The sequence below is a fragment of the Limanda limanda genome, chromosome 3 (genome assembly GCF_963576545.1).
Source record: "Limanda limanda chromosome 3, fLimLim1.1, whole genome shotgun sequence".
NCBI lineage: Eukaryota > Metazoa > Chordata > Actinopteri > Pleuronectiformes > Pleuronectidae > Limanda > Limanda limanda.
In genome coordinates, this window is record NC_083638.1 from 19,627,256 (window position 1) to 19,640,524 (window position 13,269).

The 13,269-nt window shown below is 44.6% G+C and overlaps 1 protein-coding gene across 1 annotated transcript in view; it reads left to right on the forward strand.

The window, feature by feature from the left end:
- Window positions 1–13,269, forward strand: part of elp4 (elongator acetyltransferase complex subunit 4) — a 57,717-nt gene that overhangs the window by 21,167 nt on the left and 23,281 nt on the right. The window contains exons 8-9 of the mRNA XM_061068374.1: window positions 2,668–2,776; window positions 4,699–4,805. Of these exons, the coding sequence (XP_060924357.1) occupies window positions 2,668–2,776; window positions 4,699–4,805 (216 nt within the window). The remainder of the gene's footprint in view (window positions 1–2,667; window positions 2,777–4,698; window positions 4,806–13,269) is intronic.

Sequence of the window (13,269 nt, forward strand, 5' to 3'; positions counted from 1 at the left end):
AACACACCCATCCCCAAAATGCAGCCGTGTACACCTCACCTGCTGTGTACGTCGAGCGGCGTTGTGTGTAACCTGTGTCCTGACCTATGAGAGCATTTTGTCACAGGGTTTCAGATTGGTCAAGCACAGTCATCTAGTAGCAGATAGGTACAGTACAAGAGATGGTTTCTTCACAACTGACCTTTAGTTTAGTTCATGTTTACTCTTAAATCTCACTGCATTTTTGATTTCAATTTCAAGATTGGTCCACTTCACATGATGTGAATTTAAGACCTTGAAGGTATCACTTCATAGCCACCTGCAGAGGTTTTCAAAGTTATTCAGTAAAACATCCCTTTTCAGTAGCATATAAGTGTATTAATCTAGAGAACATATTTGTCTTTATTAACTGGGATAATTACCTCCACCAAGCAGGTCATGTTTTTCACAAGAAAAACTGAACGAATTTCCACCAAATTTTAAAGTATGGTACGTGCACCAAAACATATTTTTGAGCGAATCCAGATAAAAGAGCACACCAAAGAATATTTTATTTCACTTTCTTAAACATTGCATTTTGTGACTCTTTTTCTCGACAATTTCCCCTGAAATAATTCATAGATCTCCAAAAACAATCTGGTATATTCAGGGGACTGATATAGTTGGTGCGCTTTGGTGCAGCTTGTTTGAATTAAGGGGACTTGGAGGAGGTATGCTCTCACCTGACTGCCATTCTAGTTTTATATAATTCAATCAATAATGTTCAATAATTGCAGGTTCTAATATTATGTACTGGGTGGTAATTGAATATTTCCAACAGTCATTTTCCCATTTTAATTTGATTTTTAAATCAGAACACTGACATGTCACCATTTCTTAATGTCATCATCTCGGCACCTTCGAGTTTCATGTCCTCTGAATTTTAATGGTGTCTGTGCGTGTTCATTTCCTTTGGAAAAAGTCCTGCCTCCATTTCTTGCCAGGGAAGTGATGTACATTTATTTAGTCTCAGTCTCATTCTGTATATAGCTTCTCCTTTCCCAAGACATTAGAGCAACAGAAATCTCATTCCTGCTTCCATCACAGTGATGTATTGAATATTGGGCATATTACTTGGTCGATTGTTTCCTTGAAGAAAACTACACCAGCGATCTAATGTTGAACCACATGCATAAACAGTGACACACTAACAAAAATAAAAATAACACAAGTATATAACACTGAGTCAAACATCTGCATCAAAGTGGGTTATTTAGTAACTGGGTGAGCCCTGTCACATACCTAGTCATGGTGAGCTCCTGCAGGGTAAGTCAGATGCTGTGCCCTCCCACTGACATGTCACTCGCTGGTCATCAGCTGCGGCTCAGGGTGTTCACACGATCTACACAATTTGAATCTGACATAACTGAGACCGTCAGCACAGAACCAAAATGATTCGTGTTTGAGCCCCTTATCTATTATAGATAACATTAAAAATAAGAATATGAGGTCAGCGTTTCCTTGATCACCTCCTTACCCTCATGGAGCTGCAGAGCATGTGCATGTCTTACTGACCTCATTCTGTTCTGCTGCCACAGTCCTGCACAGCTCTGTGTGGACACTCTACTCCTCTGACTTTGAAACTTTTGACTCTTTGCCAAGGAGCCTCATCTTTGTATTTAACTAAGCACAGTTATTATGGCCTAGACTGGGGTGCATGGATAGTATAAGCATGGTAACAAATTATCTCACAGTTTTAGTGGAGCTGTTTAACTCGCACAAACCCTGTTGGTCATATTGTGGCGATGATGTTTTAAATAATTTGTCGTATTAAAACTCTTGCTCCTGCGTTAATTGCCGCGTGTGAGTGACCTGGTATACCCCTGGTAAGTGCCGGTGGTACTGACTGGTGGGATGTGCATACTTTAAAAGTAGGACAAAAATGAAAAGGAAGAAAGAGTGGAGAAAAGACATGGAGGCATGAAAACTGCATTAGGCGGTGGCAGCCAACACAGAGAAAAGGACGTGAATGATTCAGGAGGCAACGGAATTAATAATGCAGGACTCCCTCCATCCCAATGTCCCTCTCTCTCTCTCTCCTTACCCTCCACTCCCTGTACCCCCTGCCTCCATCCTTTTGTATATTCCTCCCTCATTCTTTCTATCAAATGTTTTTTTTTTTTGTGCCCCTGATTTGCCCTCCTTGTCGTCAAGTTGCTGACCTGACCAGTAGGTGGAGCTCTCATCATCAAGCCTCCCTTGATAGCTTTCTCCCACTTCTCTGTCCTCCCCTGCTGGGTGCTGGTTTGAAAGTGTGCACCAACTGAGGGCCCTGTTGTAAAAAAATGTTGAATAATATAATTTCCATGTGTTGCTCATTGACTTTTCCCATGCCCTCCTTTTGAAAAACGCATGCCTGAAGTAAAGGTGTGTGTCCGTGGGTCTGCTCGGACATCACCTGTGTGACCTCCATCAGTGCTCTGTCCACCTCCACACCTCATCACCTGAGCCGCGGGCAGAAATGTCCTGGCCACGGGAAATGATGACCTAATTTAATTGCAACACTGATGGCCCGTCAGGAGGCTTTTAATTACCTGCTCATGTCTCTCTCCCCCTCTCTCTCTCCCTCTCTCTCTCTCTCTCTCTCTCTCTCTGTCTCCCTTTCTCCCTCCATCCCTCCCTCCCCCTGGATCTCCCTCGACCCTACAGGACAGAGCTCTAATGGGCAGCATAACCAGGCTATGTGACAATGCCATAGCGCTGGAATCATTCAAAGGCTCTGAGAGAGAGACCAACCCACTCTACAAAGATTACCATGGTAAGAACAGACACACACTCACTCACTTATCTTTCTGTCTCTTTTCCATCAAACACACACTCACACTCACACACACACACACACACACACACACACACACACACAGGCAGTGCATTAAGGCTGGGCCCGGGCTGTGGATGGAGGCAGGGCAGCCCCCTTGCAGGCCGGGCTGTCAGTGCGCGTTAGTGTGCTGCTGCTCAATCAGACGTGCTCCTCAGCAGACAGGCCGGGGGGGATTCAGCTGCCACGCTGTACCCCCTCTCCCTCGCACCCTCACCCCCCCCTCCATCCCTGCCTCCCCCCCCCCTACAGCAGAGCCTCTCTCCCTCTCTCCCTCTCTCACCTCGCCCCCTCTCTCCATCCCCTCGTCCCATGCCCCTGAGGCTCTGGAGCAGCGCAGAGCAACACTGGGGAATCGATATTCTCACCATCACTCTTCCTCTCTGCCTCTATCGCTCTGTCCCTCGCTCAATGTCTCCGTGGCCAGCATGCTCGGCTAATAAATGGAGAGGGCAAGGCTTTTCCGTGGGAGAGGAGGACGCTGGTAAGGGATGATTGTGGAGAAGGGAGCGAAGGGAAAGGAGGGGAGGGCAGCGTTGTTTGTCTCCAGCCTTCCAGTCCTGGCCCATCACTTTTCCTGTATGATTCTGCCATTCCCTCTTTCTCCTGCTTGCATCCCTCTTTTCTATCACTCTATCACACACTCCACGCATAAAGGTCAGTTTAAGCGAGTGGGGTATTTTTAGCCGTGCCTCTCGATCTCTCCCACTCTTGCACTATTCCTCTCATTTCCTCCCCTCCCTCCCCTCCATGGGTTAGACAGCCGTGGTTGTGACAGATGAAGGGATGAGGAGTAAAAACATTCAATGGCAGATTTTGGTTTCATCCAACAGCATGTTTTATTTAGCTAACACATCCAATAGTGTTTACATTCCTGTGCATTGAAAGGCAGGTGGCCTGTAGCTATTCAACATAAAGTACAAGTGTTTTAGCGCCTCATTTTATAAAATCGAGACAACTTTTATTTGGAATATGACATTAATATTATTTGAATGTCTTGTTCAAAAATATATCTGCCCTCTGTTTAACCAGCCAGAGAAATTCTGGTCGGGTTATGAAATACATTTATGTGTATGACTGTTTTGATGTGTGTTCATGAGTGCAAACGCATCTGGTACGAGTGTGAGAGTGCGTGCGGACGCGCGTGCGTGCGTGTTTGCGGCAGCAGTTCAGGGCTGCTCAAAGCATGCTGGGAAGCCTGTCACTGCAAATCAGGCAAGGGGAAATCACCCAAGTGCACAGAGGAGAGAATCCACCATCCCCCACTTTCTCTGTCTGTCTCCCTTTCTCCATTACTCCCTCGATCTCTTCTTTTTCCTCTCACGCTCATTTATACCACTTCACTTCTACAGTATTTTGCCAGTTTTATAAAAATGTAAAGTTTGTAGTGAATGGAAACGTGTACCGAAAAGTTTTTTTAAAAATCCTCCAGAGCTTCCTTTTGGATGTTTTGGAGTTCTTCCCTTGTGTTCGATCCCTGTCCCGTACTGCTCTAATGTGCCTCAGTAAATATTTGAAACTTTCCTGAACAGCAAAGATTTTTATTTTAGCTGACGTCCTCTTTTGCAAACGTAGAGGAGAGAACTATACCTTTAAAATGAAATAATGTTGGTTGAGTTCTTGCTAGAAGTGAATAATACGTCATAATGAATCTTGCATGTGTCATTCAGGGAGAACAAATTATTGCACATTTATTTGTACATTCAATTTAAAAGCACACCTCTCTCCAGTGCAATCGTTATCTTATTGGCGCAGTCTAACAAATCACATGAATACAACAGAAATATCTTCCATGGACTTTGTGTATTATATTCTATTTTTCCCTTTTAACCACTTGAGTGTGCTCTCTCTATTGTTCACAGGCCTGTTACATGTCCGTCAGGTACCTCACCTGAACTGTCTGGCGAGTCAACTCCCTGACCACAAGGACCTCGCCTTTAAGCTCAAGAGAAAACAGTTCAGCATTGAGGTATGTTGTCCCGGTTACTCTGTACACTCAGGGTTTCTTCATAAACAAAACATAGTATTCAGTGTTTCTGCCCTCTTGTTGTATTTTTAATGTCGTCTCGCAGACTTTTCTTTTGCTTTGTTTCGTTGCCACACTTTCACTCCTCTAATGTATTTTTTGGGAACTTGCTGTAAAACCCTTTGCATGTCATGTAATTGTTAACATACAGTATATAGCCATTACAATAGTTCCATCTATCATGTTCATAGCTGTGCTGAAGTGACGTGCTGATGACATTGAGAAGTCTCCGAGCTCTGTCAGCCTCTGTTTACTTTTATCTGTTATTGGGTGGCAAAATCAGATGGAGCTATTGATTATACTCTGCTGCTGCCACACTTTCTCCAGTGCAACATCTAGAGGCGTCAGAGTGAGATGAATTTCTATCTATAGACATGAATATGCAATGGAATAATTACAGGTGGAAGTTTAAGTTAAAGGTACGGTTTGCGTTTTTTGATTTTTGTAATTGATGGGTGGACACTTACAAAAATCAACACGTCCCTAGCCATTCGTGACAGACGAAAAACGGAGCCACCGCAACAAACAGGTTTGCATTAAGAGAAGCATTTCAAACCACGCAGCTCTGGAATGAGCAAACAATGAACTGTAGGCGCCGCTTACTTTGTGTGGCAGCTTGTTGTTCGTTCAATTCCCACCTGACAACACCTGTGACCTGTTGAAAACAGCGAGCAGGAGACGCCGGCATCACCTCAAACTGTGGTCTAAAACCAGGGTGAATGGGGGTGTGATATCCAGAGGCCCTTCGCCTCATCTTCTGAGATACGGTGGAATGAGGTCTGAAGGTTTAATTGGGCATCAAAAATGCACAAGCAATGTTTCCATCATAAGCGTTTTTTTTCCCCATTTGGCTTAATAGCTCAAAGTGGTTTGATTAGCTTGACCGTTTGGAGCCAGTGTCGAATACATGCCTTCCCATTTCTTCATTCATTTGATTTATGAAAATGTTTCCCCCCCACCTTTTTCACTTCCTGTCAGATGCATCCATTTTGCATGTGTCACACCATCACTGTCACGCCGAGCAATCAATCTGTCACTGAACTACCACTCTGGGGACAAATTAAGGGGCCCTCCTCTTAGCTCAGGCTCATGATTGGTCCTCATTACATTATCATTACCTTATCACACCCTCTGGTCCCTGGCCCTTAGTGAGTCCTATTGTCTCAGGCAGGAGGTGAAGGGGAGGAATCCCCCCCACCCCCCTCTGCCCCTACATCCTACGGGCAGCCCATTCTCATTTTCTGCCAGCCTTCACCATCCCTCTAACCCTTTCTCCCGTCTGCATCTGCCCGCTCCCCCTCCTTTCTCTGACCCCCCAAATAGGCCACTCCAATATAGATTTATAAGCTCCATAAAAGTCAAGGTGGTTATCCTCAATGGTCTTTTAATTAGGCCTCTGTATTGGGCAGGCCAGGGGGCCGAGGCCTTGCGCATCCTTGTAGCTCAATGGGGCCTGGATACCGTGTCATATATCCCAGCAGCACATTGTTAAGACCCAAGCTTTGTCTGTCTTCCTTGTTTAAGGAGCTTTATTGGAGTTTTTTTGTTGAACCACACACTCGTATTGCCCTCAGAACATTCAAATAAAATTGGAGTGATTCAAAATTCCTAAAAAAGGCTCAGTAATAATATGAGATGTCAGTCAGGATGTTTGGTCATGACACATTGCTATCTGGCAGGGAAGTTCCCAGAGAACGCTGTATCATATCACCACTCAAGCATCAAATCAATCAAAACACGGATTAGGCATTTTAGTACACTGATATGTTCGCGTGTTGGGTTCCTCCGCACTGGGATCGGCTGTCATTAATTTGTAATTCACCTGAGATGGAGATGTCACAAAGGCATGAGTGCGTGTTGGCTCTTCATACCTCTCTGCAGAGGCAATGGTTTCTCTGCGTGTGAGATCACACTCAGGTAAACGGTTGCACTCTGTGACTCATCGTATACCGTGTTTGACCTGTTGGTCAACTGCCTCGGTGGGCCGATGATTGACGCATGAGATGATGATTGGGTTCTAAGCCCAGTGTCTGACGTGTGACAGCCCACACCATCCCTGCTAATCACCTCATTGACTCAGGCTACAGGACCTCTCCGCCCGGGGCCACATAATACAGCATTCTCTTACCAAGTTTGTTCTGCACTGCTCGGTCTGTCACAGCAGAGATGTTGCACCTCTTTCAACTTTTGACTCCTTTATACACGTTTGAAAAGCAGCAAACTCAGCTGCTCCTTGAATATCATCAATCTGGATTAATTTGTGATTGCTGCGGTGGTGAACGACAGGTGATTGACAGCGCTAGCTCCTCACTGGCTGGGTCAGGCAGCTACATGTCACCTCACCTTCACATAAAGTAATGCTGATAGCTAATTTCTTAACTGCTGTTTGACTCGCACTTCTGCAACGTAGCACGTCGGGAACGCGGAAGAGTGTTTGTTTGCCAACGCACAGTGTAAAGGTTTCGTCAATAAAGATGGGCTTTTGTATCTCTAGTATTAAGTTATTTGAAAAAAAACATACTTATTACTTAAAAAATCTTCGTATATTGATTCCCAATGCCAAATAACGCACCATCATCAAGATTTTGCTGGTTCCGTGATATGGTAACTACGGTAACGGTTGACGTTTCTGAAAGTTCAAGCTGCGGTTGATGAGCAGTCATTAGCCATGATGCCGGAGGCCAGAATTAACCCATGGCCTTGTCTGAGCAGGTAGGGGGAGTGTTAGGTGTTTAGACAAGATTAACACATACTCATAGACACAAACATTGCGTTCTCCCACACATAGAGATATTGGCATTTGTGAAACTGCACCAGCGCATTCTTATCGAGAAACTCACACACGTACTTTCACAAACACACTTACGGGAGAATTTTCCCACACGCTAATATTAAGCCGACACAGGCTTCTGTCAGTAGTTTCACAATGCAAGATGCTTTGAGGATGAAGTTCTGAAGAATGCCGATGGTACGCAATTACATTCTGCTTACCTTTGTCTGACCCTTTAAACTGACAGGCAATGTGCCTCTGGGGTACCGGGGTGCTAGAGGCAGGTCATGGGGTCAAATACAGTATAATACAGGGATTTGTGTCAAATTAGTCGTAGCTTTGAGAGGCTATTTGGAGGTGTCTGTTGCACTAACAAGCTATGTCACCGTGGCTGTGTAGTCTGTAGAAAAGCTTTAAGGTGGACTTCCCAGCCTTTGAGAACTTGTTTTGGTTGTATTTAAGTCCTTAGTGCAGAGAGCCCGTGTTAGAAAGATGGCATCAGCCTCTAGAGTGGAGGGAAACAGAAAAAGTGCATGAAGATTGTAATGGTGCCGAGCTGAAGAAGACTTGAGGAGAAGAGGACGGCGAACTTTAAGAGTCCGAGGGAGGTGTGTGGAGTAGGATAATGTCTCCTGGCATGTCCTCAAAACGTTTTTAAGACAACGCCCGTGCCTGCCCCCTGTAGAAGCCTGTGGGTGCCAAGGGAAGGGTGTTAATGGACTTATGTGAGGAGCCGAGCGAAGGCTTGGAGAGAAGGGGGGAGGCAGAAGCGGAGAGGAGCAGTTAAGTGATTCTCAGGTCAGGTCTAATTAAAATGAGGGCTTTTCCTCAGAGGCAACAAACCATCTTATTGAGAGAGAAAGAAAAAGGGAGGGAAAGAAAGAATTGTAGAAATGCAAAACGGGTTAGACAGAGACCCAGTCCTCGTGGGTTGTTGGTGTATTTGTTTATATGTTTGTTTGTGTCCCATGCCTGCTCGTATTTCTGCTTCCCCATCTCTCAAATAAGAGTACTAAGGATCAGAGAAAAGCCAATATTGAAGAGAATTCATATGGAGAGGGAACTAAACTGGGTCATTCAATATGTACTTCCTGGTGTAGATCGCAGTGAGTATTTGCACATTGACAACAAAATGAATACAAACATTAGGCTTACTGCATGTCCTCAACCTATTAGTGACATGCAACCTTCGGCTCCCTACACTTCTGCATGTGATTCCTACATCTGCTTTGGGAAGCACCATCAGATGGGAATGGACCTTTGGAATAATATTCCCCTTCAATAATTTAAACTTCCTCCCTTGGTGCACACCAGCCTCTGTCGCATTTTGGAATGAGGTGTGCTTATGGTTTGTGCATATATAAGAACGAGAGAGAGAGAGAGAGAGAGCTTGGTGCAGGCCTGTCAGTGGCACGCAATCGTACCCCTCAGCCGAACAATATTCACAACATACGTCAGATTGGCATTTATTATTTAACAGGGCTTCTATCTATTCTGCAAATGTGCGTGTGTGTTTGGAAAGGCCCAGCTTGTAAGGTCTCTGCTGAGTCTTCAGTTTGTGTGTGTGCGTGTTAGTGTGTGTGCGTGTGTGTGTGCGTGTGTGTGGGTGTGTGTGTGTGTGTGTGTGTGTGTGTGTGTGTGTGTGTGTGTGTAGGGGGGTTGCATGTTTTTGTGGGGTTGTTTATGGTATCTAGCTGATTCAGGTCTGCTGCATTAGTGCATAGACTAATTTTGGCATATTCTTTTAATTTAGAAAACCAAAACCACACCACAACTTATTTCACTCTGCTGACATGAATTTCATAAAAACTCTCATAAAGTGCAATTGTGCCCCCACCCCCACAGTGGCATAAGTTGTCTGATGTGAAGTCAAGGTAGCCTGGGCACAGAGGATCTGCTTGTTAAGACGAGGTCAAGGGTTCAGGAATAGTTAAGAACACTGGCCAAAACAGCCTCAAATGAGCCTTTTTGTTATTGTCAAGCGCCCAGGGAGGAAATGCAGTAGCGGTTGCGTTTGCTGTAGTCGAGTCAAAGCTCAGTAAGAGAATATCTGGGACTCTGCCAAATGTGCTGCCCTCTGTACTACATCATCACGACGCCGAAACATTTCCTGCAAACGGACAGTGTTAAAGCAAAACAAAACAGGGCACATGTGCCCCTCCTGCCAGACTGAGTAAGAGTGTGGTCTGCGTGAACTCGCCCTGGAAGTGAAGCTGTTTCATCAGTGATCAGTGAACCCTTAACATGGTCCATGCACCACTCAGCCCCCATCAGACTAGGCTGGCCACGTTGGACTCAGACCTGATTAAAGTATCCCTATTCGTCTTCAGCTCCAATTAGAGAGGGGAATTGGAAGAGGCTGTAACTTGCATGCCACCCTACATCCATGGGGTCTCGTGGCACTATGGGGTATGTGTAAGTGCGCACAGAAAGGGCTCGCCATTAGCATAATGGCAGTGACTGGGGAACCATAGGCCCCCTGGTGCTTATGAACTGGGTCTTCACTGTATCTTTGGCCTTTGAATCATCTTATTGTTATTTGCCTCTGAAATATAGTGTCTGATTCTGCCTTAGGTCCATGAACGTTTTGTGCCAGTCTTAAAAAGTTTTGGCAAGACTGGCAAATGTGTTTAGTGTCAATCCTGTGCATGTACTAAACTACTTCTCCTCATTGTCAAACATAATTTATCAATGGAAATATTCTTTTGATCCTTGTTTTTGTAAACCTAAACAAATTATTTATTGTTTAATAGAAACAAATAAACCAGCAACAAAGAGAAATACTGACGATGTTAAAGAATGTGATCAAAAAAAGTCCTGGATCTGCCATCTTCTCTGACCCATTCCACATCCCTCCACCGAGTTTCATGGTAAACCGTCTTGTAGTTTTCGCATTATCTGGTTTATAAACCAACCAACAGACAAACAGACGGGTGAAAAGATAACCTCAGTGGTCTGATGACTAACATTATTTATTTGTCATAAGCTATAGCAAAAGAATGTGTCAAAAAGTCTCCTTGATCAGCCCCTTAATCTGCATGCGCATACATTTAATGGCTTCCTCCCAGGCCTCATCCCTCCACTAAGTTTGGTTAAAATCGCTTTAGCAGTGTTTGCTTAAACCTGCTAAAAAACCCATGTCTACCAAAGTCCTTTCTAAAACGACCTTGAAACATTGTTACCCTCATCACTGAGACCTAACACAACGGTGGAAAAAAAAAGCACCAATTGTTCCGTTTTAAATGAAGCAGCCTCGACAGAGAAACTGCCATCATGGGCACAAACAGCTCCATGGTCGGAGAGGTTCAAAGGTGGAATGTTGATCCGGAGTAGGAGCATCAAACTCAGGAAGGCTCTCTGCTTGGAACCTAAAAATAACTTTCCCACACTCTCACCGCAGTGTCCAGGGGGTGGGTGGGTGGGTGGGTGGTGTATGTGTGGACTCCTCTGTGAGTTTGCTCAGTAGTTTTGCTGTTGCAATATGAACAAATTTGAAAACAAGACTGATGTGTCAAATAGGCTGCGGTCTGTGCTAATTTTGGGATTGAAAAATGACTTTTCTTAAATGGTTAAGTTTCTTCAAGTTTGAAACATTTGTGCATTTCACCATCATTTGGCAGAGAATGGAGGTGAATGGACAAATGCTTTTTTATGTAGATATGATCAAATACTCTGGTTTAAGGACATTAAAGATCTGATCAGTCACTAACTAGCATTGGGTCCGTACTTTGTAGATCTAACAGCAGTGTGCTTGGTGTGGTCACATGTTTGCCGATGCCAAATCAGTTTTCTAAAAGCTTTCTCTGTCAGCAATCCCTTGATGAGTTCTTGCTCGGCAAAAACAAATTTGGGTCTTTTGAAGCTCTCTCTTTCTCTTTGTCTCCAAGCAAACCATCAAGGCATGTGTTTTCCCTAATCATGGGAGCTACTTAACCCTTGCTACTGTGAATATGTTTGTATTTAAAAAGGATTCACCCAACAGTCAACACAGAGTTGTTTAAAGCGGTGTTGGCCATTGAGAGGAGTTGGCCGGCCGCTGAATGTAACAGCGCTCATGAATTTTATGAGGGCAAGTGTCCCCTGTCCTTCAGGGTTCACAGGTGGCCATTGAAAGGCCTGGCCCGCATGATGGAGGATAGTTAGGACACACATAGAGCACTGAATAGACTTTAATTACACTCAGTAGATGACTCAGAGGGCCACTGGAAGGACAAGCCTGCACTTCAAAAGGCAAGTTAGAGGGCAAGGTGATGGCGCCTTATGGAAACATTCGTGACCCCATCCATGAATCAGGGCGCACATGTGAGTCAGGGGTCTTGTGTTTACGCTGCAAAAAATAGAACAATTTTCTTTGTGCATTTGTCAGCGTGTGTATGTGTGTGTCTGCAACCTAACACACATGTGAATGTGTGAAGGTGGGGGAGTTACTGGGTGGGAGAATACTCCAGTGTGTGGCTTAACAAAACTTTCCTTTTGTTCCTAACAATGATGAGTGATGATGAGTGACAGGGGTGTTAGGAGTGGGATCTGGGGAACAGAATGCACCTAAGCAGTGGCTACCCAAACCCACACAAAAGGCAGCAAAAGGTCAAATCTGAGGCAGGCTTCTTATCCACTGGCACATTATATTCCAACATGTTATGTATCGCATAATACGCCAAGACATTTCGTGTCTCTTTTCCGTGCTCAGGCTGACGTACAAAGTATTTTTTTCAGTGCAGTTTAAATACCATCCTAGGCCGAAAAATACTTTTCAAACCTTTGCCTACACACTCTTAACAGATATTGATTATTGAAGGTGTTTCCATCGGGTGTCTCGTCACATTGAGCCCTTTAAAAACCCTCTTCCATGTTGATTGCCTTCATTTTAATAATAAGAGTTGCAGTGAGATGCTCCCTCTCTTTATAAATCCCATCAGTATAACCCCTCTCTGTTAAACAAGAAAGAAAACATAAACAGTTGTTCATTTGTCACGTAAAGTCCGTACATTCTGCTGACACAGCCCAAATGCACACACACACACACCACACACCCACCCCTCCTCTTACCTCCATACACATTATGCCCCACCGCTAGCTAAGGATTAGGATGACTTGCGTGCAAGTATTTCCCAGGAGGCAGTTGCAGACTGAGGGTTCCGATGCCCGGGGATGGCTCTAGATGGCGGTTAGCGAGGAACCAGTTTTTTTTTTCTTTCTTTCTTTCTTTTTTTTTTTTTTGCCCGCACTCCTCCTACCCCTCCCCCTTTCTGAGCTCAGGCTGTGATCGTAATGGGGGGTGACAGCTCACCTCTCCCTAGCGTGCCTACAGTCCTCGGAGCGTTAGACCCCCCCGCGTAACCCCACCACCACCCCCAAGTCCCGGAAGGCCACAAAGGTTACTCCATATGTTAGTCTGAGAATTCTTATGGATCTTCTTCTTTTTTTTTTGTAAAGACACTTACATTTTTGTTTAAATCAGTTTGTTTAAATCCAACAGAATCATCCAAATTTCTGCTTGATCCCATCGTCATAAATCTATTCGTGGTACCCGAGTATGGAGCGTCTGTGTCACCGTTGAGTTTCTTTATTCATTTTTATTTCCCCTCTGCCTCCTGTTCCTCTGTGTGATTTGTAACTCATCGGTGTGAAAGATCC